Genomic DNA, 21,633 nt, shown 5'->3' with positions numbered 1-21,633 from the left:
TCAACCTGGGGTACATGTACCCCTTGGGATACCTTCGCTGGACCTAGGGGGTACCTCGGCCAAAAATCCGTAATGGCGGACGTGTTACAATTCCAATCAAAACTTATTTATAAAATTTTGATACTTGTATATTTTCTCTCTTTCAAAACTTTGTACAATACGCATGGCGGTAAATAAATCAAAGTCAATTGAATCCTGCCATCATAACCAGCACAGTGTATGAAGGGCAGCGGAACAAAAGATCAAAAGGACAAAACGTTGGATAAACAAATAAAAAAAATCTTTTATGCGATCTACCTGATCGAAACAAAATGTTGAATAATATGTTAAAGATATGCTTCTGAACTAAAATCTAGGGTCTAAAGGTTCGGAATCCTCCGTTTGTAAAGCATGACAGATTTTTTTTCGAATAGCTTGGTTGCCATGTTGCAAGGAAGCACCCTAGGTTTCTTGAAAGTCTTCTTCCAAGTAGCTCGGAAGCATTGACAGATAAAAATATGTTGTGGTTTTAAATGTATTTTCATGCACATATTTGGAGCATGCAAATAAGCGTAACAATCAACTGATCTTACTGTTCTTTTATATCGAAATAAATTTAAGTTGTTCTTGCTTGTAAAATTCTGCTGCAATTTTACAAGACGTAGAAATTTCAAAACTAATTGCTGTGTTCTTCCAAGCAGCTCGGAAGCCTCCTTTCAAGAGGCCTGGAAGCCTCCTTTCAAGAGGCCCGGAAGCCTCCTTTCAAGAGGCCCGGAAGCCTCCTTTCAAGAGGCCCGGAAGCCTCCTTTCAAGAGGCCCGGAAGCCTCCTTTCAAGAGGCCCGGAAGCCTCCTTTCAAGAGGCCCGGAAGCCTCCTTTCAAGAGGCCCGGAAGCCTCCTTCCAAGAGGCCCGGAGGCCTCCTTCCAAGAGGCCCGGAGGCCTCCTTCCAAGAGGCCCGGAAGCCCCCTTTCAAGAGGCCCGGAAGCCTCCTTTCAAGAGGCCCGGAAGCCTCCTTTCAAGAGGCCCGGAAGCCTCCTTTCAAGAGGACCGGGAGCCTCCTTTCAAGAGGCCCGGAAGCCTCCTTTCAAGAGGCCCGGAAGCTTCATTTCAAGAGGCCCGGAAGCCTCCTTTCAAGAGGCTAGGAAGTCTAACTTCAAGAAGCTCAGAGGACTCTTACCAAGAGGCGCGGAAGCCAACTTTCATGAGATTCAGAAGCTTTGAAAGGAGGCTCGGAAACCTCCCTTCAAAGGGCTCGGAATTATTCTTTCAAGAGGCTTATAAACCTTCTTCAAGTAGCTACAAAGCCGCCGATAAAAAGGGGCTCGGAATCCTCCTTTTAAGATGCTCAGAAGCCTCCAATAGTCATAAAAGTATTTATGTATAAACTTAACTTGAATTGGAAAGTTTCACGGAATAATGAAAACTTCATCCAACTTTATCAAGAGTCATACTGCCGTGAATTGCATATCTGTCTCATCTTTGCTGGGTTTCCTATTCATATTGGACAAATATGCGATTCAAGGCAGCATATATCCCGTTAGTTTTCAGGTCCATTCTTCATAGATCTTATGAATTACGCTTATTTGCATTTACACCAAAAAATCAGGGGTACCTCAATTAATGCAAAAGTTCGAAGGGGTACCTCTCAAGAAAAAGGTTGAGAACCGCTGGGCTAAACAATAGGATGTCAGTAGCCTGCGGAAAACATCTTTCACTCACCATTCTTTTCTCTTAAAACTCTCTTAGAACGAACTCACGAACGAAAATCGTACACGCTAACTTTTATCTACTCAGTGACTAAGTAAAATTGTTTTCCCCTCTCTTTTAATCTCACGGAGATTTAACTCAATATCAGTCAAAAGCAGGACTACTCAAAACTATGAGTAGTATTGCCAGCAAATCAAATTCTTACGCCACTGAAAGTGAGCGAAACATGGTTATCACTCATAAGACCTGTCCTTTACCGAAAATGTTTTTTCGGCGAAAATCTGCGTAAATGAGTATTCTCTTCTCGTGAGAATGAGTGAAAATTACGATCACTGGTTTAGCTAAACATCTACTTAAGAAAGATGCAGAGAACTCTACGATTTGTCACAGGTGACATGAAAGTTTTTGGAATTTTTAGTGTAAAAGGAACAACAGTACGGATCGTTTTTCTAGAAAACAAAACAAAAATTTAAAAGATTCAGATACAACGACCCTGGGATTGGACGCTAGACCTCCTGTTTATAATGCAGGATAATCTCTGGAGTTTTAAATATTTTTCCCCTAAAATACGCAGATTTTCCAAGTTGCTGTGCGTATTCATGAACGATTTTTGCTATGTAATGCGATAGAGCATGTAATATTCAAAATTGGGGAGACTTGATTCCCTCTCTATGATATCTACTCAATAAATATTTTTTTTACATCTGTCAAATCTTGCAAATCCACCTGAGAACAATTTATATTTTCTTGATTTTTTTCGCCAAATTTGTCAAGTCTCAAGCTGATGCTCATCTCAGTATCCTCATATTATGGCAACAACTCAAAATCCAATTATCCTGAAATTGTGGTGGAATGTTGGCCACTTAAAACATATTTAGGAGCGACAAAACACAGTAAATAATAGAGTAAATAAGGTTGTCAATCAAAAAAACAACTCACCACAAAACGATCATTTGTATAGAGGATCTATAATAAAAATACGCTATAACAACACTATTTTAGTTGATAATGTTTGACCTTTGAAAAAAAATCTGAACCGGAAGGTCTCTTGCATGACTGTATACCAATTTATAAATTGTCGTGTAAAACATCTTCCATTAGCTACTGGTGAAATGCCAATAAGAGCATATGCCAAGAACAAAGCATCATCCGACGGATACAAGAAGCTTTATTAAGAAAAATCTTAGTCAATAGTTTCAAAATACAGGTAAACTTCGATATAACGTACATATCGATTTCAAAGTTGTACGTTATATCGAATTGTACGTTATATCGAAGCATGAGTAATCATCCTTATTTTACACTACTTAAATGTTGTACTATCATGTACTTTATGGGCGAATATTATTTTTTTATATAAGGCTCAGCTAGCAGTGTGAAACAGCTTTTCTTGTGAACAATTCCTACAAACTTGTTCGTTACTAAGAAAAATGACCCGAAGAATTGAATTCTTCATTTTATATCTATATAAAGCACAGGAAATAAGAGGCTAAGAGGCACAGGAAACACAAGGCTTGCTTTTCGTTGCACCGTTTGCATGAATATTCATTTATTATTTAAGTATCCGTTTTCTTTAGTGGATTTAAATTGGGCAAAGATTTCCTAAAGGGATTCCACAAAAAAAATCAAATTGTATTTCCAAACTATTTTCCAAAGGAATTCCTGAAAAATCAAACATATTCTCAAAAGGATTTTCCGCTGGTATTACCGAAAAACATTCTAAAGGAATTTACTCATAAATGTTTAAAGAAATTCTGGAAATTCCGAAGAAAATTCCAAAGAAATTTCTGAAAGAGTTGTTGGAAAAACTAAAAGAATATCCTAAGTAATTTCCTGCAGAAAGTTCTGAAAGATTCGCAGAAAATTTTGAAGGAATTTCTGGAGGAATTTTTGACAAATCCTGATTTTTTTTAAATTTTGTGAAAACTCATATGTGAATATGTACATTATGTGGAAGATAATGATTTGAAAAATGTATTGGAGGTAACCACTTGCCCTTCGATGGGACTCGAACCCACGACACTACAGTACGTTAGACTGGTGCTTTAACCAACTAAGCTACGAAGGACTTCCGTCGGCCTTCGCAACCTAGCGGCTACTGAATGAGCACGAGATTCCCAAATTGTAGCTTAGTTGGTTAAAGCACCAGTCTAACGTACTGTAGTGTCGTGGGTTCGAGTCCCATCGAAGGGAAAGTGGTTTCCTCCAATACATTTTTCAAATCATTATCTTCCACATAATGTACATATTCACATATGAGTTTTCATAACATTGTAAATGAATGTCCAAGTCGGGTGGTTTAATCCCCGGAATATAGGCAATTGACTTTGATTGAATTAAAATTTTGATTAACGTCTTTTTTGAATTTAGAAATTAAGTTCAACGCTAACGCTCTGAAAGAATTTCTGGATAAATTTCTTAAGGTATTTGTGAAATAATCTCCAAAGGGATTTCCGATGGATTTCCTGAAGAAACTCTTAAATGAATCCCTGAAAAAAAAAACGAAGAAATTCCTACGCGAATCTTCAAAACCTTAATAATTTTCCGAAGGAATTTGTAAAGGAATTCCAGAACGAATCCCCAAACGAATTTTCGAAGGACTATCCGAAAGAATTACCAAAATATTTTCCGTAGATGTTGAAAGTCGTTTCAACGGGAGTTATTTTCCGAAATACTATTCTTCGACCGGCAGGAAATACAAACGCAAACAGCTCGGTTTTGGAAGAATATAATTTTCCTGTTGAATGACATATTATGTTGTGTATCAGTTATAATATTCTTAACGTTAACTATTTGTGTGATAGGGGGTAAATTATTTTAATTCATTATTAGTTCATAGCATCTGTTCCGTTTGAAAAGTGTGGGTGAACCCCTGTGCAAGAAGTGACATAGAATTGACAATGAACTTTATGAGCACTTACGTTTAGTTCTTGTATATAATCACAATTGCTTCGTTCTGGAACTACTGCATGTGCTGGACTCGAGCGGCCTAATGATAGATTAATGAGCATAATTCATGTTGCACTCATAATTATCAATCTCACCTGTGTAGTCTAGTACTTCTTCACAATGATTGGCGGTACTCTAACAGTCTAACGGTTGGGAATTCAACTTGCGGGCACTAGTAGTGTAAAACCTAGTTATGAATCACATATCGGTTATTTATCTGATTCGATAGAACATTCATGGCTTACCGGCTCTAAATTATTATCACCGCTTCAAACTACTTTATAGAAAGGCTATGACTATGGGAAACAAATTATTCTTAATTGTTTGGAAATATCAGTTCGCTTTGGCTTGCTAACTATCTATCTTTGTTTTTATCCTCTATTCTCCTCTTATCTATTATCATACCTCCCATGTGGTGATTGATAGCCTCCCGTATTTAGAAAAACTTTAAAGTGTAGTAGTAGATTTATTAAGGTGATACTGGAAGGTGCGCTAGACGCGCGTCGGCTAACACTCCCCCCAGGTATGTTGACTGTGGGTTAACTTACTCTTTGTCGCTCCTAATATCTAGAACCGTTAATTTTGTCACCTGGCGATCGTATATTCCATTCGATGTCCTCACCGTTGCGGACCGAACTTGTCCATCTCTCCTCACTTTGGTGGCGATAACTTTCCCCTTCGGCCAACAGTTGCGGGGTAGTTTACACTCAAAATAATTGTCACTTAATTTCCACTATAAAAATCAGGTAGGCTTTAAAAATCGACGTTTATGATGACCTTACTTGTGTCTAATAAAACTTACTCACATGTCATATGCATACCAAAAAGAAATGTAGTGAAATTTAAATGAAAACGTAGAAAACAATATCTATGTTCTTTTCTAGTAAATACTACTTGTCACGAATGTAAGAAAAATATATGAGTGGGGTACTCAGACCGAAGTGTATGTTTTCCATCAATCGCTAATGAAAAATTGTTCAAAAATGTCATAAGAGCAATTTATAAAAATAAATGTGAGTATGAAATAAATATTTCATTACTCTGTTTTTGGTCCCGTCTGCTTCTAGTGGATGGGAATTATTATTACTAACACGGATATTTCTCAAACTATAATGCCAATTCACTTAAAATCTATGTGTTTGTTGAAATTTCAATTCACTTAAATTTAATTACAATTTTTAAGTGAATTGAGAGCTGTGAGTACCATCACTAACGAAATATTTAAGTTTTACAATCGAACCTAGATGGAAAAAATCTACATATGTTTTCCAGTACCTTCTAAGTGGAAATTATTTTGAGTGTAGGATCGGCAATAATGACGACATCTCCTACGGCGATCGGCTGCACGTGTTCAAACCATTTGCTCCTGCGGGTAATTTCTGGCAGGTAGCTCGTTACCCAGCGCCTCCAGAATTGGTTTGCCAGGATTTGGGATTTTAGCCAGTTCTGTCTGAGAGCTGCACCGCTGTCGTCGAGATCGGATAGCGGTTTCGATCCATTAGATGAACCAAGTAAAAAGTGGTTCGGTGTCAGCGCTGGTGCCGAGTCGTCGTCAAGCGGCACGTGAGATAGGGGCCGCGAGTTCACGGTGTTCTCAACTTCGGTCAGCAAATTCCGAAGTACTTCGTCAGAAGGCCTTACTGACGAACACACTACAGCTAGGTTGGTTTTGACAGTGCGGATCAACCGCTCCCAGCTGCCACCCATATGTGGTGTGAGAGGTGGATTGAAGACCCACTCGATTCCGGAGCTCCCAAATTCCTTCATGAATTCGCGTTCGTTCATGACTTCGTTGATCTGCATCAATTCTCTATTTGCACCAACAAAGTTTGTGCCGCGGTCGCTGTAGACCTTCTGTGGTATGCCACGGCGGGCCATAAGGTTTCGAAAGGCCATAATGCAGGAGCTTGTGCTAAGGGAGTGAGCGACTTCCAGGTGGATCGCTCGGATAGTCAGGCACGTTGCAAGCATTACCCACCGCTTTTCCACTCTTCTGCCGACTGTGACTTCGATTGGGCCGAAATAGTCAATTCCGACGTGCGTAAATGCTCGTGAGAATGCTGCGAGGCGGGCGGGCGGAAGATCCGCCATGAATGGTGGGTTTGGAACTGCGTGCTGGTTTTTGCACTGCTGGCAATCTTTACGCACCTGCTTATAGCAAACACGCAAGTGAGGGATGCGATACTTCTGGCGGATTTCATTTATTACCGTTTCGTGGTTGTGGTGATGGTATTTGCGGTGGTAGTGTGCCACTATCAGGCGGGTGATGTGGTGTTTTTGCGGAAGAATGACTGGGTTCTTGGCATCATCAGTGGCGTAGTGACATGCAGCAATGCGGGTTCGCATGCGCATGATTTCGTTATCGTCTAGCCAGGGTGTCAGCTGATACAATGGGCTAGATTTCGGAACGGTCATCGTGGCTTCGGGTCGTTTAGTTGGATTTTGCAGCGTCGTCATCTCATCGGGATAGGATTCTTGTTGGCAGAGTCGAATAATGGTACGTTCGGCTTTGAGGAGATGCTTCGCCTCAAATGAACCGGTTGCTGTAGGTGTTCCTCGGCTTTTGTTGAGGCAATTATCGATGAATCTGTGGACGTATGCGACAACCTTGCGTAGGCTCTCCCATGTCGAGAAGTTGTTGACGCAGAGCACTGACTCCGGAAGAGTGTGGTGTACCAGAAGCGATGTACGTAATTCATTGTCGGTCGAATCTTTGTGATTGTGCGGTTCCGGCCAGTCATCTTCAGGGCATCGAAGAAAGTCGGGACCATTGAACCACCTGTCTTCAGATGACAATTCTGGAAGACTACTCCACTTGGTGGCGTCATCTGCAGGATTTTGCTTGCCAGGGATCCATCTCCATTCGTGTGCTTCGGATATTTCGAGGATTTCGCTGATCCTGTGGCCGACGTATTGGCTGTATCGCCGATGGTCCGAGTTGATCCAGCAAAGAACGGACGGTACGCGATAACCGTGCACCAACCACGGCAGCTTCGAGTTCCAATCGTGGTATCGAAGTGAATTTCAGCGGGGCAACTCGGCATTTGGCTGCGACAATGGAGCAGGAAAAGTATCCGTCGCGTACGAAGCGAAGATAGCAGATGGCGGCCGTGCCGTTCTCGCTGGCATCTACCATTGTGTGTAGCTGCACTTCGTCGGCTTCCCTTGTAGGGTACTGGGAACTGTAGCACCGGGGAATCCTCACTCGTTCAACTCTTGGGAGCACCTTCAACCAGGTAAGCCATTTTTCATAGGAGTCGTTGTCAATATGTTCGTCCCATTGTACACCGGATCGCCATATTTGTTGCAGCAGGATCTTTAAATACGACAGAAAATGAGAAATCAGCCCTAGCGGATCGAAGATGGTCATCAAGACACGTAGAACTTCCCGCTTCGTTGGCCTTCGTTCACCTCCTAACAGAGCCGGATCGTAGCGATTCCATCTAACTTTGTAAGTGAAAACATCATCGGTCGTGTTCCACCACATGCCTAAAACCTTCTCCGTGGCTAGTTCGGAGGACAGATCAAGACATTTCTCGCTGATGCCCACCTCGTGTAGTGCTGCCAAAACCTTCCTAGAGTTACTGATCCAGTTTCGAATCACAAATCCGCCTTGCTGATGGACATATCTTACGTCCTTGGCCAACTGGATGGCTTGCTCTTCGGAGTCTACGCTGACCAGCATATCGTCAACGTAGTGGGACTTTATGATGGCTTGATGCGCCTCTGGATACTCATTCGCGAATTGGTCGGCATTGGTGTTCTTCACGAACTGCGCAGTAGTTGGAGAGCAACATGCCCCGAATGTCATTACCTGCATGGCGTACACTTCCGTTTCACCACGTTCGTTCTTCCAGTAAAAACACTGAGAGAATTGGTCTTCTGCGCGGATTTGAACCTGGTGAAACATTTCACTGATATCGCCGGTGAGTCCGATGCGACGTTCCCGGAACTGAAGAAGGATCGTGAGCAGCTTGCACAGTAGATCGGGTCCTTTGAGGAGGGCTGAATTAAGTGAAATGCCGTGGGCGCTAGCAGCCGCGTCCCACACTATTCGTACCTTTCCAGGTTTGTTTGGATTGGTTACGGGGAAAATTGGTAGATACCATCGGCGTGGCACTTTCCGGCTAATTTCTTCCTCGCCGAGCTTCCTGATGTAGCCTTTTGCTAGATACTCCTCGATTTTTGATTGCAGAGTCGTCTGCAGATCAGATTCCTACTCCATCCGTTTGTTCAAGCATTGAGTCGCCGCTGCGCCATGAATTGACTATGTGGAAGGCGCGTGTCATCATATCGCCACAATAGCCCGGACTCATACCGATCATTCCGGCGGTGAGTGAGCGAATTGAGCAACGTGAGTGCACGTTGATCTTCGACGGATAGCAGCAGTTTGTCCGGTTTGGTAACTCCGAGGCTATCAAGAGAGAAGTACTCTTTCATCGCTTGGTGGAGATTCTCGTCTGCTTCTGTGTTACATGGACAGATGTGGAAGCTGTAGTGGTGTAGATTTGCTCCGTGCCCATCGCCCTGTCCTCCACAGATTGTCCAGCCCAACCGTGACTTCACTGCGATCGGCTGCCCAAACTCTCCTTCTCTGCTTTTCAAGACGAGGCCCAGATGAGCATGCTTTGTTCCGATCAGAATACGTGGCTGCACATCTCGATAGGAATCAATCGGCAAATCTCGGAGGTGTGGATACTCCTCGCAGAATTTGGTCATGTCCAACGTCTGTTGCGGTAGCTTCAGTTCCTTCACCGTTCGCACATCGTTGAGATCGAACCGCTTGCTTCCCACCTTGGCTCCAGTGATTTGAAGATTGTAGGCTCGGGAATCCGGTTCACAGCGTTCAGTTCCACCGGTCCACCGCAAACACAGCGGTCTTTCGACACCATCTAGCTGGAGCACATCAGCAAGGTCTTGATCGAGCAGGGTAAGCTCGGAACCCTCGTCTAGGAAGGCGTACGTGTGAACTACATTAGTTTTCCCGTACAGTACGACAGGGAGATAGCGAAATAGTGCTGAGCTGGTAGCCGATTGATGAGTGTTGCATCCGGATGGACTCGGGCAGAGTGGAGCGGACGGTCCACTCCCTTTTTCGACCACGACTGCGTCGCTCTGAGGGTTTGCCTTTGAATCGTTGTGCAGCAGCTCATGATGCCGGTAGGTGCACCCATTTTTTCCGCATGGCTTGGCGTTGCAGTACCCTTTATGCGTACAAAGACAGGTACGACCAGTGTTGTAAAATGTCATTTGCATTCGTTTGCATATTTTTCCCAGAACTTTTTTCATGAGTTAGCTATCAACTCCTGATGTATGGCGAACTTATAGCGCTTAAATGTGCCTACAACTTTGTCTAACAAGACATTGCTGTAAATATGTAATCTGAGGTGTGGGAGGCAAAATGTCATTCAAATGACATTATGTCAAATGACACGTGACATTTTGGAGAGTTTCGACTTTCCAGCCTCAGATGTTATATTTAGAGTAATGTACACTTGGACAAAAATACAGCCCTACTCAAGCATTATGAGTACATCTAAAATTATGGTGTAAATTTGGCTTCTGAAGAAAGTTATGAACAAATTAGTCAAATGACATGCATATGACATTTTACAAGCCTGGGTACGACAGAACCCGAACTCCCTGATAACAGCCCAGCGTGATTCTCGGGAGAGTTCCAAAAAGCGCCTACACTTGTCGGCGGATTTGCAGTTTTCTTTACAGATTGGGCAACCCTGCTTCGCCGGATTTGGTTTTGAGGTCGAATCTTCCTTCAGCAAAGTTTTATTATTCTCCGCGATAGACGGTGTCTCGGAATGGGCGCTGAGGTACGCATTACCTTTTATGGAGCCACGAGCTTCGCTATGGGTAAGCTTTTCAGACTGCATCGACGGCGGAAACGTGACGACACTGGCGGCTTCTGCTAGGGCGTAGATCCAGCTGCTGAAAGTCGCCAGGTTAGCTGTAGGCATCGTTAAACGATGCTGCGCCCAGTTGAGTTTGAGCGATGGTGGTAGCTTGCTAACCAGCTGGTGAAGTAACGTGACGTTGTACATATACTCCTGCAGTCCACACGCGTCTACGGTGGCACAGAAGTTTTGTACGTGTACGGCGAAATCGACCAGTGTGCCCAACTTGTCTTCCCTGATAGCCGGTAGAGCGCTCACTTTCCCTATCAGCGACTGAATGATGACTTCGGGTTGCCCGAACATCATCCTCAAGGTAGACAGAATGCCTGTTACGTTCCCGGGAACATTAAACGACTTTTACAGCTTCGTAAGCTTTCCCTTTCAGACTTTTCTGTAGCCGAACTAAGCTCTCCTCCTCGGTAAACCCGCATATCGTGGTCGTACGATTGAGCATCGACAGGAATATCGACCACTATTCAGGGATCCCAGAAAACGTTGGTAAATCCCTGGGAACGGCTTGTCTGGCCGCCACTTGGGAACGAGAAAGCTGGAATTCGTCTCGAGACTCCTCGTGAAACGATCCGGGAAAGGCGTGGATGCCGCTTTGAAGGTTCGGCTGATGAACTCCAGTAGAACAGGCCGGTGGAGCTAGGACTTGTCCATCGAAGGTAGTAGAATTAAATGGCGGCCTTATCGTTGAGCTGTATGGATTGCCTACTAGATAGGAAGGCTGTCCTTGACGGAATTGATTGGAGAATCTTGATTGCGATGGCTGCCTTGCAGCTACGGTTGCCGGGTGAAATTGTTGGAATTGGGAGGATCGCAGACCGATTTCCGCATTACTAGTGAATCCGGCTTGGGCATCTGATTCGAAACGAATGCGTTGCTGTTCGAACCGCCCGTTAGGGTGAGTTGGCTCCGTGTTGTCAAGGGGGCGGTGTAGGTTATCTCTGTGACAACCATCCGCTTCCGATTCAATTTGCTGTGCTTGGCATGCTCTCTGTACCCATTCGCCCACTCGGTTCGAGGTTTCGCTGCGGCTTTTCGATCCTTTCTCACTTCTTCTTGACCCCTTCTCGCTCAACGCTTCTTCTAGCAGTCGGTACTTCTCTTCCAGGAACTTACGATGCTCATCCGCTGCTTTCGCTTCGGCGATTCTACGCCGCTCTTCCTGCTGCTTCTGAAATTCTCTTTCCTCCTGTAGTCGCATAAGCCCTAGCTTTGCACGTTTTACCGCCGACTTCTCCGATGACGAAATGGAACACTCTGACAATGCTTTGGCGGCGTCTACAACCGGAAGGTCCACATTCCGACTGTTTCCATCAGGAAACTCCCACTGCTGCTTCTGCTGATCGATCTTTGTTTGACCGATCGCGGGTGTTGGCGTACTGTTAACGGGATTTTGATCCAGAGAGGTGCATATTCGAACTCCATTTGCTGCAGGAATCACTAGATTCGTGCGCGTGCTTGTTACGATGTTACCGATTGGCTGGTTTCTCGTTGACCTGCGATCCCGATTGTCGTCATCCTGCTTGGCGACGTTTTCCGAAGCCGCCTTAGTTCGCTGGACCCATGTCGCTGTAACGCAGTTAGTACAACTCCAGCTCTTGTCGGCGATGTCTCCGGATACACCCACACAGGAGAAATGGAACCACCCGTCGCATTTGTCACACTGGACCATCTCCTTGGTATCCGCTCCTCTGCACGTCTTGCACGAAAATCCCTCCACAGTTTCATCCACCACTACTACCTCTGGAATCTCACTACCACCAGCACTTTGACCACCCACATCTGACTTTTTGCGCGCACCTTTATCCTTCTTCTCGCCTGATTTAGCACTTCCACGATTAGACATCACGCTCGACTCAGTCACCAAACGTCCGATAAACGAAAATTATATAATGTTGAAAGTCGTTTCAACGGGAGTTATTTTCCGAAATACTATTCTTCGACCGGCAGGAAATACAAACGCAAACAGCTCGGTTTTGGAAGAATATAATTTTCCTGTTGAATGACATATTATGTTGTGTATCAGTTATAATATTCTTAACGTTAACTATTTGTGTGATAGGGGGTAAATTATTTTAATTCATTATTAGTTCATAGCATCTGTTCCGTTTGAAAAGTGTGGGGTGAACCCCTGTGCAAGAAGTGACATAGAATTGACAATGAACTTTATGAGCACTTACGTTTAGTTCTTGTATATAATCACAATTGCTTCGTTCTGGAACTACTGCATGTGCTGGACTCGAGCGGCCTAATGATAGATTAATGAGCATAATTCATGTTGCACTCATAATTATCAATCTCACCTGTGTAGTCTAGTACTTCTTCACAATGATTGGCGGTACTCTAACAGTCTAACGGTTGGGAATTCAACTTGCGGGCACTAGTAGTGTAAAACCTAGTTATGAATCACATATCGGTTATTTATCTGATTCGATAGAACATTCATGGCTTACCGGCTCTAAATTATTATCACCGCTCCAAACTACTTTATAGAAAGGCTATGACTATGGGAAACAAATTATTCTTAATTGTTTGGAAATATCAGTTCGCTTTGGCTTGCTAACTATCTTTCTTTGTTTTTATCCTCTATTCTCCTCTTATCTATTATCATACCTCCCATGTGGTGATTGATAGCCTCCCGTATTTAGAAAAACTTTAAAGTGTAGTAGTAGATTTATTAAGGTGATACTGGAAGGTGCGCTAGACGCGCGTCGGCTAACAGTAGATATTTCTAAAGAAGTTTCGGAAGTTATTTACGAAGAATGTTTAAAAGGAATTCGTTAATATATTTCAAAATGAATGATTCGAAGAATTTGCGAAAGAATTTCGAAGGAACTCCTGAGGTAGATTCTGAAGTAATTCTTAAAATTTATTCTTTCAATTTTCGAAGAATAATTGAGGAGGAAAATAAAAATAATTTTTAGATTTATTTTCGAAGTTGTTTCCGGAGTATTTTTCAAAGAAATCCCTGGGGGAATTTCTAAAGGAAATCTAGAAACAATGCCCAAAGAAATTCATGGAGAAATCTAAGAATGTCGAAAGTTCCTTCAGGAGTTCAATCTTAAAGCCCTTCAAGAATTTGTAATTATCGGATAAGTATGCCCAAAGATATGCTGTGACTCCCTGAACCAATAGCCTTGGGGTCGACACGCTCCCTTCAAGCAACTTGCGGACAGGGAACTATCGCAATAAAATGCAGGGAAAACCACACAGGTTCACTTTGCGACACTTTATTTACTGCTGTCTTCACTCTCGTTTAAAGCTAGTTAACCTGTCTTTACAGCCTCTCTTCCTAAGAGCACTGCATCACTCAATTTCTGTCATTCATGGCCGACGACCCGGCAGCGAACAACTCTGTTCGCTGCGGGCTTACCGGTGGTTTCGCCGGGGTGGCTTGGGAATCGACTATCGGCGGAAACACTACGGAACTACGGAACCAGGGAATGACGGCTGTTCTTGCAGGGGTTTTCAACCCAAAAACAGTGGGGTTGTCCTCAACGCCTTCTCTTGTTCCACACACTTTCTTCTCTACTCTTCAACTTCCAACTTTGGTTACCTTGTAACTTTGTAACATCCGTTCGCTTCAAAATACTTTGGAATAGTGACCGCATCCCAGAGTTATGACCTCCTTTTCCAGGTCAGTCACCTGTCTCATAGTGCCGATCCAATTACGCCACCCCTCAATGGCTAATTAACGAAGGTGCTTCTGGCCCTCTGGTGTTGAGTTGGAGGACTATGGTGAGTGGTTGGATGCAGTCTTACAGGGTGGTGCAGGCTACTCATGCCCTGCTCTACTGCAGTTGCTAAAGTACTGGGAAAACCTACACATAAAGACGAGTTTTATCTGCCATTCACAAACAATTTACGCATTACTACTACATTTTCATGAATTTCTCGAGAAATACTCCTTACATAATATAACCAACACTTACAAATTCGTTTAGAAATTCCCCATGAGTTTCTTTGAATTTTATCCTAGGATTTTTTTTTTTTTAAAAGTTCATGGGATAATTTCTAAAAGTATTGCTCAAGAAGTTTTTTTGAAAGAAATCAAAGAAAGAATTTTATGTGGAAGTATTGACCTTATATCTAAGGGAAATTCCTAAGGAATTCCTGGAAGAATATTCGAAGGAATCATTGGATTCATTTCTGGAAGATGTTTTGAAGAAATCCCTTTGGGAATCTCCGAAGGTCCTGGAGTAATCTTCAAAGGATTTTTTGGAGGAATTTCAGGATAAATTACTGGTGCATTTTCTGAAAGAACAACTACCTGGGGCTATTTTCGAAGGAAATACAGGAGGAAAATCAGATGGAACAATTCCGGAAGAAATTCTGGAAGGAATTCCTGAAGGAATTTCCGAATAAATTCCTATAGAAATCTAGGAATTTCTTCGCAAACTCTATTTGGAGTTCCTTCCTAAATTCCTTTAAGAATTGCTTAAAAATGCATTAAGGAAACTTCTTCGGAAATTCTTCTAGGAATTCTTTTAAAAATTACATTGAAAATTCTTTAAAATATTCCTCCAGAAATTATTTTACGATTTCGTTTCGAAAATTTCTTCAGTTTTTTTTAATTCCTTCATGAATTCAATCAATTTTTATTTTCTAGAATTGATTCGGAAATTCCTTTTGGGACTCTTTTAAAATTTCCATAAAAAACATATCCTAAGCCTGAATCTACAATACCAATGCTTTACTCGACATTGACTGACTTAAACCTTAAACAACCCGTTCAATTCTGACTTTGACGAATATCAACTAGTTATACCTAAAACCTCATTATCTCAATATCATCCATTACCTCGGGAGAATTCTGAGGATAGCGCAAACTGGGGAAAACAGTAATTAATGCTTCTAGCTGATAAAATTAGACTCCATACAATAATGTCATCCCTACATGAATGATCAAAGCAATTTAGTAAATTATTTTGTAAGAACTACCCAAATTGAAATTATTTTTAAAAGTGTACGTTATAACGAAGAAAAATGTACGCTATATCGAGTGACGTTATATCGAGTGTACGTTATACCCGGGGTACGTTATATCGAAGATTACCTGTAGTTAAAAATAGTGACTTTTTGCGACAAAAAGTGACTTTAGTGACTTGAGGTTGAAAAAAGAGACCAAGTCACTAAAAAGTGACCCGCTACCAGGCCTGCAAAACTAAATTCCCTAACGTTTTTAAGGGCACCCCAATCAATACGGGGGCAGAGGACAACTTTTGTTTTTATTATTTCTCGCTTAACTTTTCAAAAGGACCTAAGTAACATTTTTTTCATGAATTAATTTGAATAGCGCAATCAACAGAACAACATGAAGGCTGTTGATTGCAGTATTCAAATTAATTAGCATTAGCATTAGCATTAGCATTGAGCAATTCGCACAAATTCGTAGGTGGTACAAGCCAAGACTATTGTATGAGAGTAGCATTACTTTCATCCGTTACCTCAGATATTGATTTGGGACTAATAACTATCTCTTAGATGGAAGCATTGCACTCTCCAATAGTCGAGATCTGTCCTGGCCACGTCCTTGCGAATGCTGAGGAAGGGGAAGGATGGTTTGTTAGACACCTACTTAAGAAAGATGCAGAGAACTCTACGACCTCTCATAGGTGCCACCGGAGGTTTTGGGATTGTGTGGAAGGTTATAACAGTAGGAATCGTTTTGGTAGAACGTGAAACACAGAAAGAACTAAGATAGAAATACAAAGTAGGAAAGGGACGAGCCTGGAATTGAACCCACGACCTCCTGCTTATAAGGCAGAAGCGGTAGCCACTAGACCACCGAGCTCGTCGATTGCAGTATTCAAATTAATTCATGAAAAAATGTTACTTAGGTCCTTTTGAAAAGATAAGCGAGATTTCAGCTTTGCTGCGTCGCAGCATGCGTAGAATAATGAAAATGACAGCTGTGCGATGCTTTCATATTGAGTGGTGTGCCCTTGAAAACGCGAGTGAATTTTGTTTTGGATTCCGAAATGCTTGTGCTCATGTAATGTATTAAAACTCTGTTAAGATGCTGTTAAGACCACCATAGGCCATTGTGGGTCTGCAATAGCCTTGCGAGCAAAGCCGTAGGATTGCCAATCCGGAGATGGCGAGTTCGGTTCTCAGTCCGGTCTAGGATGTTTGCGGGTTGGAAACATTCTCGACATTGTACTTGCCACACAAGATACATACTCATGCAATGGCGGGCATAGAAAAGCTTTCAATTAATAACAAAGGAAATGCTAATAGAACACTAAGATGAAAAGCACGCCAAGTTCCAGTTGGGATGTAGATCCATTGAAGAACAAGAAGAAGGCCCGTAAAGATAGTAATCGGCGTTTTCGTAAAATGAGAATATGTAGTGGTTAAAACTGTAAGTTGATTTTTTTGATAATTGCTTGGTGAATGGTTCTGAACTTTGACCCGCTTCGGCCTTTTGATTCAGTTTCAGAAGCTTTCACTAAATACAAAATTTTAGGCGTTTAATATTCATCGAAATCTAAGAAGACGATGATATTCTAAAATTCGTTTCCATTAGTTTTCTAATTCATCATAAACTAATAATAGAACTGACTATTGTGAATGATGTTTAACTCAATACCAAATTTTCAAAGCGGCTCTGTTTTTGTGGGTGGGGATGAGAACGTCGATTTGATGAGTCTGATAGGTCTTTTACGCCGACCAGAGTCATCAATAAGTAGTAGAATGCTTCTCCCACTTGTTGATGGTGGTGGTCTGCATGGAACTGTTGTGGGATTCGTTCGATCGACGTTTGAATTTTGGCCTGCAGAAGCGGATGAGTTGTTTTGAGAAAATTTAAAAAAACAATCTTTCTGAGCTTTTTTTGTTTGATGGGAATTAAGAATATGATTCAGACGCTATTAATGGAAACTGCAATTCTAAAAAACGACTTCGGCACAAGATCTAACTACTGCACATGATGTTCAAGTGGCTACCATAGGCTAGTCCACTGTTGGCCTGTGTCCTAGTAGGGAAACGTAGGGACGGGTTCAGCCTTGTCAAACTAAGCTACCAGGAAGCTCCAACTAAATACCTAACAAAAAATCGAATCTCCGGAGAATCGAGTCCAACCTGTACTACGAAAAAGGGTTCGGCCGTTTCAATCGGGAGAATATGTGGAGCGCCCTGTGACACACGGGGCTTCCTGAGAAAATTATTAGCCTCATCGAGGCACAGTACGAAGCCTTCTCGCCTACAAAAAAATAAGTCTCACCTGATAGTGGCTGGCCTGCTTCAACTGCTGCACTCCTTCGGACACGAAAACGCTCGTTTGTTCTACCGACGCTTCGATCGAGTCCACCTGGTGGCCCTGCTCATAAACCAACGTACCAAGCTTCTTGTAGATTTCGTTAACACTCACAATGTTCTCCTACAAAATAGAACATTTCGGATAAACTCTTTTCTCATACTTCATACAAAATGCGAAGCTCACCTCCAGCTCCCGAATGGTTCGCTCTTGATTCTCCAGTGCCTGCAGATCGATCTCCTCCTGCAACTGTTCCTGCGTCTGTCCCCGCTGACCGCTCACAAAATTGTCCTCGAACATCGACGCATTGTTGTAGTTGGCGGAGGAACCCATGCTGGAATGGTTGGAGCCCGGCGGCTTGTTCAGGGTCACGTGCGCACCCCGTGCTTGCCGTACGGCATTCTTCTCCAAATCAACCGTCTTCTGTTGCACCTTCTGGAATGCATTCAGCGCTGCCGTGAACTCATCGACCAAACGGTCCCGTTGAATTTTCAGATGCCGTTCCTTGCAGTTGACCAGATCGTTCAACAGGTTGTTCGTATCGGTGATCAGCCGCTGGGTGTAGGTTCGAATCTGGTGACTGTGGGGGTAGAACGTGAAAATGAGTATCTATGAATGTTTATATGGATAAAACAAACTTACAGCTGCTGTTTTAACTCGGGCGAATCCTGGGCTGTTCCGAACTGGTTAACCATTCTTTGCATAGATGAAACTGAAAGAAATTACAAATACTTGAAAATAGTACAAATTTGACATTTTGTACAAGATTGGCTTTACCATTTTGCAGGATTTTTTGGATGCTAGTGGCGATCGTCTGTGCCAGCTTTTGGAAGTCAGCTTCGCTTGTGGTCGAATTCGACCCGGTCCCATTGTTTTCAAACGAGGAATAACTCATCTAAAATTAAACGAAGTCAGTTTGCCTAAAGTCAGACCATTAATGATAGATTTTTTTGTCTAGTTTTCTACGTTTTGTGATGCTTCATTTTGATTACTGTCGATACCTTGGAAAACCTAAATGAATTCGACTTCTACAAAAAATCTATGATAAAATTAATAAAGTTTAGAAGAATTTTCTTGTCAAGCCTATAGGGTAAGACACCCAGAAATCGCCCTCCCCCCAGTTTTCGCCCACCAATTTTAAATCTTCATTTCTCGTAAACTAGTTGTTGAAAACAGTTACAGTTAAAGTTTTTCCATACAAGCATCAATCAATCATGAAAAAACCTGAACTTTAACTGTTTCCAACAACTAGTTTTCGAGAAATGAAGGTTTTAAAATAGATGGACGAAAACTGAGGGGAGGACGATTTCTGGGTGTCTTACCCTAATATATTTCAAACCAAATTTCTAAACTTGTATTAAATTATAATTGAATTAGGCCAAACCAAACGTAACATACGCAAGACTCAAAATAAACAAATGAATCATCAATACGATGTGGCTTGTCTCTATATCGCAATGCCAGACTTATTTTATATTGTTTTACACTTACCTTCCTCAGCTGAATATGTCCAACGAGTCTGCTGCTGATTCGCCTGTCTTAGTATGAGTAACTAAAAGAATCACACTTCCAAACCAGACACCGTTTCTTAGTCAACCCTGGAAGTCGAATGACAAATAAAAATTCTGATTACGTCGACCACTTTCGTTCTTCTACCCACCTTCCGAACGGATTAAATCTTGTAACAGCTGGTGCTTCCTCCAATACGTAACAAACTCCGTAGCTGGAAATATTGATAACCACTTCACAAGTTCTTCAAGGCCCTCTTTGTGTATGCGGATAGAGATTCCCTGCGACAATAGAACACATTCAACTGCTGCTGCCGTCTGAAATGAACTTCTATGGCTTACCGTTCCGTCCCCGACTCGAAGTCGTGGAATTAGCTGCTACTGCTGTTTACAATTTTAAGCTGCTGATAACACCTCTGCGATATTTACGACTGATAAAACGATTTTACACTCTTGCACCACTCAGTAGGATGAGTTTCGTTTTTCACTCTTAGCGAGCACTGCAGTATATGATACTAATTTCAATTTTTCTCCTGTTATTTTGCTGTTCCCGTTCACAAAAAAATCTCACGCAAAAATTCCCTCTGTGACAGTTCAGTTTAGAAAAATGACAACAATCATTAGCACAAACGTTCAAAACGTCATCATTGAAGGGTGTTCATATGGTTCAATGATAGCCGCCCGTGTGGTTAGAAATGTGTGGTGCCCCCGTAGAAAATTTGACAGCTGGAATCGACCGATTTCGTCGGGTACAATCGGCCGATTGTTGCAACCTACGCTTATGAGATTTTAACACAGGCGTGGGTCAATTAATCACCCTATTTAATATCATTCCGACAAAATAGCTTGTTTAGTAGTGGAATTTCGTGCACACCAATTTAAACGAACGACGAATCAACCGATTTGATCGATAAAAATCGGCACTACCGACTAAGTACAGTGATTGATCGGCCAATGCCTGTGTTAAATTCCCATAAGCGACGGTGCAACAATCGGCCGATTCGCACCCGATTTAGTCGGGTCAATTTTCTATGGGGGCGGGGCAAGTTGAAACAACGATTCAAATCGTCATGATCGCTACTAAGGGTCTGTCTCGTTTGGAGAATTAAACTTAAAAGTGACAGTTCGAAAATTAAAAAATCACCCCGTTATAAGAATGGCTGGTGCTACCCAGCAATTCCAATAGGACATCGATGGAAAATGATTCGATATCTGTCAAAAGTAATCTTGCTCTGCGAGCAGGGTTATTTGATAATTATTGAAATGTCACTTTTAAGTTTAATTTCAGTTTAATTATCCAATTGAGACAGACCCTAAATATAATTTTTTTTCCGAAATTCAACAATGTCGGTAAATACATTCGGAAAACATGAACTTATAAAAACTTTTGAAAATAAATTTAATAAATGTCTCCAGTAAAGAATAGAATGAAAAAGGATCATGTTTAGTATGCATGATCTAATTTTGAGATTCTTAATTTCATTTTCCTTGTAGTGAGCACTGGCTTAAAAAAAACTTAGAGCATGTAAACATTTCGTTAACTCCACCTTACACCTCCCCAGCCCCTTGTATCTCCAATCAAGGAGTTTATGGAAGATACGCTGGTTAATTAATATGATATGAGGAAGACACAACTGAATTAATCAAGCGCACAATACAAGTGAACCAAATATTGAACCATCCTGAAGAGCAGTCCGAGTGGTCACCAGTAGGAGATAACCAATCTGATGAATTTCCAGCGTAGTGTGTTGCCTAGAATTTGGTCCTTGAATATTATGCTTGTGTTTTAGTTGTATCCTGCCCTTATTTGCATAATAGTCCCATGTAAGTTTTCTTCGACTTGTTTAATTTTCTGTGAATTTTTCAAATTTGTTTTACATGGAAGAAGGCAAAAAAAACTACACTGCCAAAAATATCTATATAAGATGTATGTGTCGCCGTTAAAGATTTTTGCAATAGCTCCACCCTAATATAATCGATATAGAACCACACATAAATTAAATAATTGCTAATTCGAGACCACACATAAAGTTTATTTGGATATATGTTTTATTAGTAGTTCGCGTGGAGAATAGTTATGTGTGCGGTGATATACATCATAAGCTAAATCTATGGATTTTTGCCAATAAATATGTGTGGATTTTTAGTAGTGTAATGAATTGAAAAATAAATACAATTTTTCCAAAACTTTTGCATTTTACTCTTTATCTGCATATATTGCCATGGGACAAATAAATGGACTATATTAAAGCTTATTTTTGTGTAAAAGAGTACCAAAATATGGAATCGGACATTTATGCGAGTAAATATCAAG

General features: G+C 41.8%; 1 protein-coding gene and 1 long non-coding RNA gene across 2 annotated transcripts in view; both read right to left on the bottom strand.

The window, feature by feature from the left end:
* LOC134210389 (syntaxin-7) overlaps positions 1-19,912 on the bottom strand; it is a 33,247-nt gene extending 13,335 nt beyond the window's left edge. Inside the window, exons 1-7 of the mRNA XM_062686440.1 lie at positions 19,662-19,912; positions 19,472-19,601; positions 19,303-19,409; positions 18,589-18,706; positions 18,454-18,523; positions 17,998-18,391; positions 17,779-17,934 (exon numbers count right to left, since the gene is read on the bottom strand). Of these exons, the coding sequence (XP_062542424.1) occupies positions 17,779-17,934; positions 17,998-18,391; positions 18,454-18,523; positions 18,589-18,706 (738 nt within the window). The 5' untranslated portion in view covers positions 19,303-19,409; positions 19,472-19,601; positions 19,662-19,912. The remainder of the gene's footprint in view (positions 1-17,778; positions 17,935-17,997; positions 18,392-18,453; positions 18,524-18,588; positions 18,707-19,302; positions 19,410-19,471; positions 19,602-19,661) is intronic.
* On the bottom strand, positions 4,604-5,138 carry LOC134214781 (uncharacterized). The gene is made up of 3 exons (XR_009979909.1): positions 4,881-5,138; positions 4,731-4,822; positions 4,604-4,675 (listed from the first exon to the last, which is right to left on the bottom strand). It is a non-coding gene; the product is annotated as an uncharacterized LOC134214781 (long non-coding RNA).
* Positions 19,913-21,633: the final 1,721 nt, after the last annotated feature.

This window comes from Armigeres subalbatus, chromosome 2 (assembly GCF_024139115.2).
Source record: "Armigeres subalbatus isolate Guangzhou_Male chromosome 2, GZ_Asu_2, whole genome shotgun sequence".
NCBI lineage: Eukaryota > Metazoa > Arthropoda > Insecta > Diptera > Culicidae > Armigeres > Armigeres subalbatus.
Note: the sequence above shows the minus strand (reverse complement) of the source record. Positions and strands in the feature narration are given on the sequence as shown.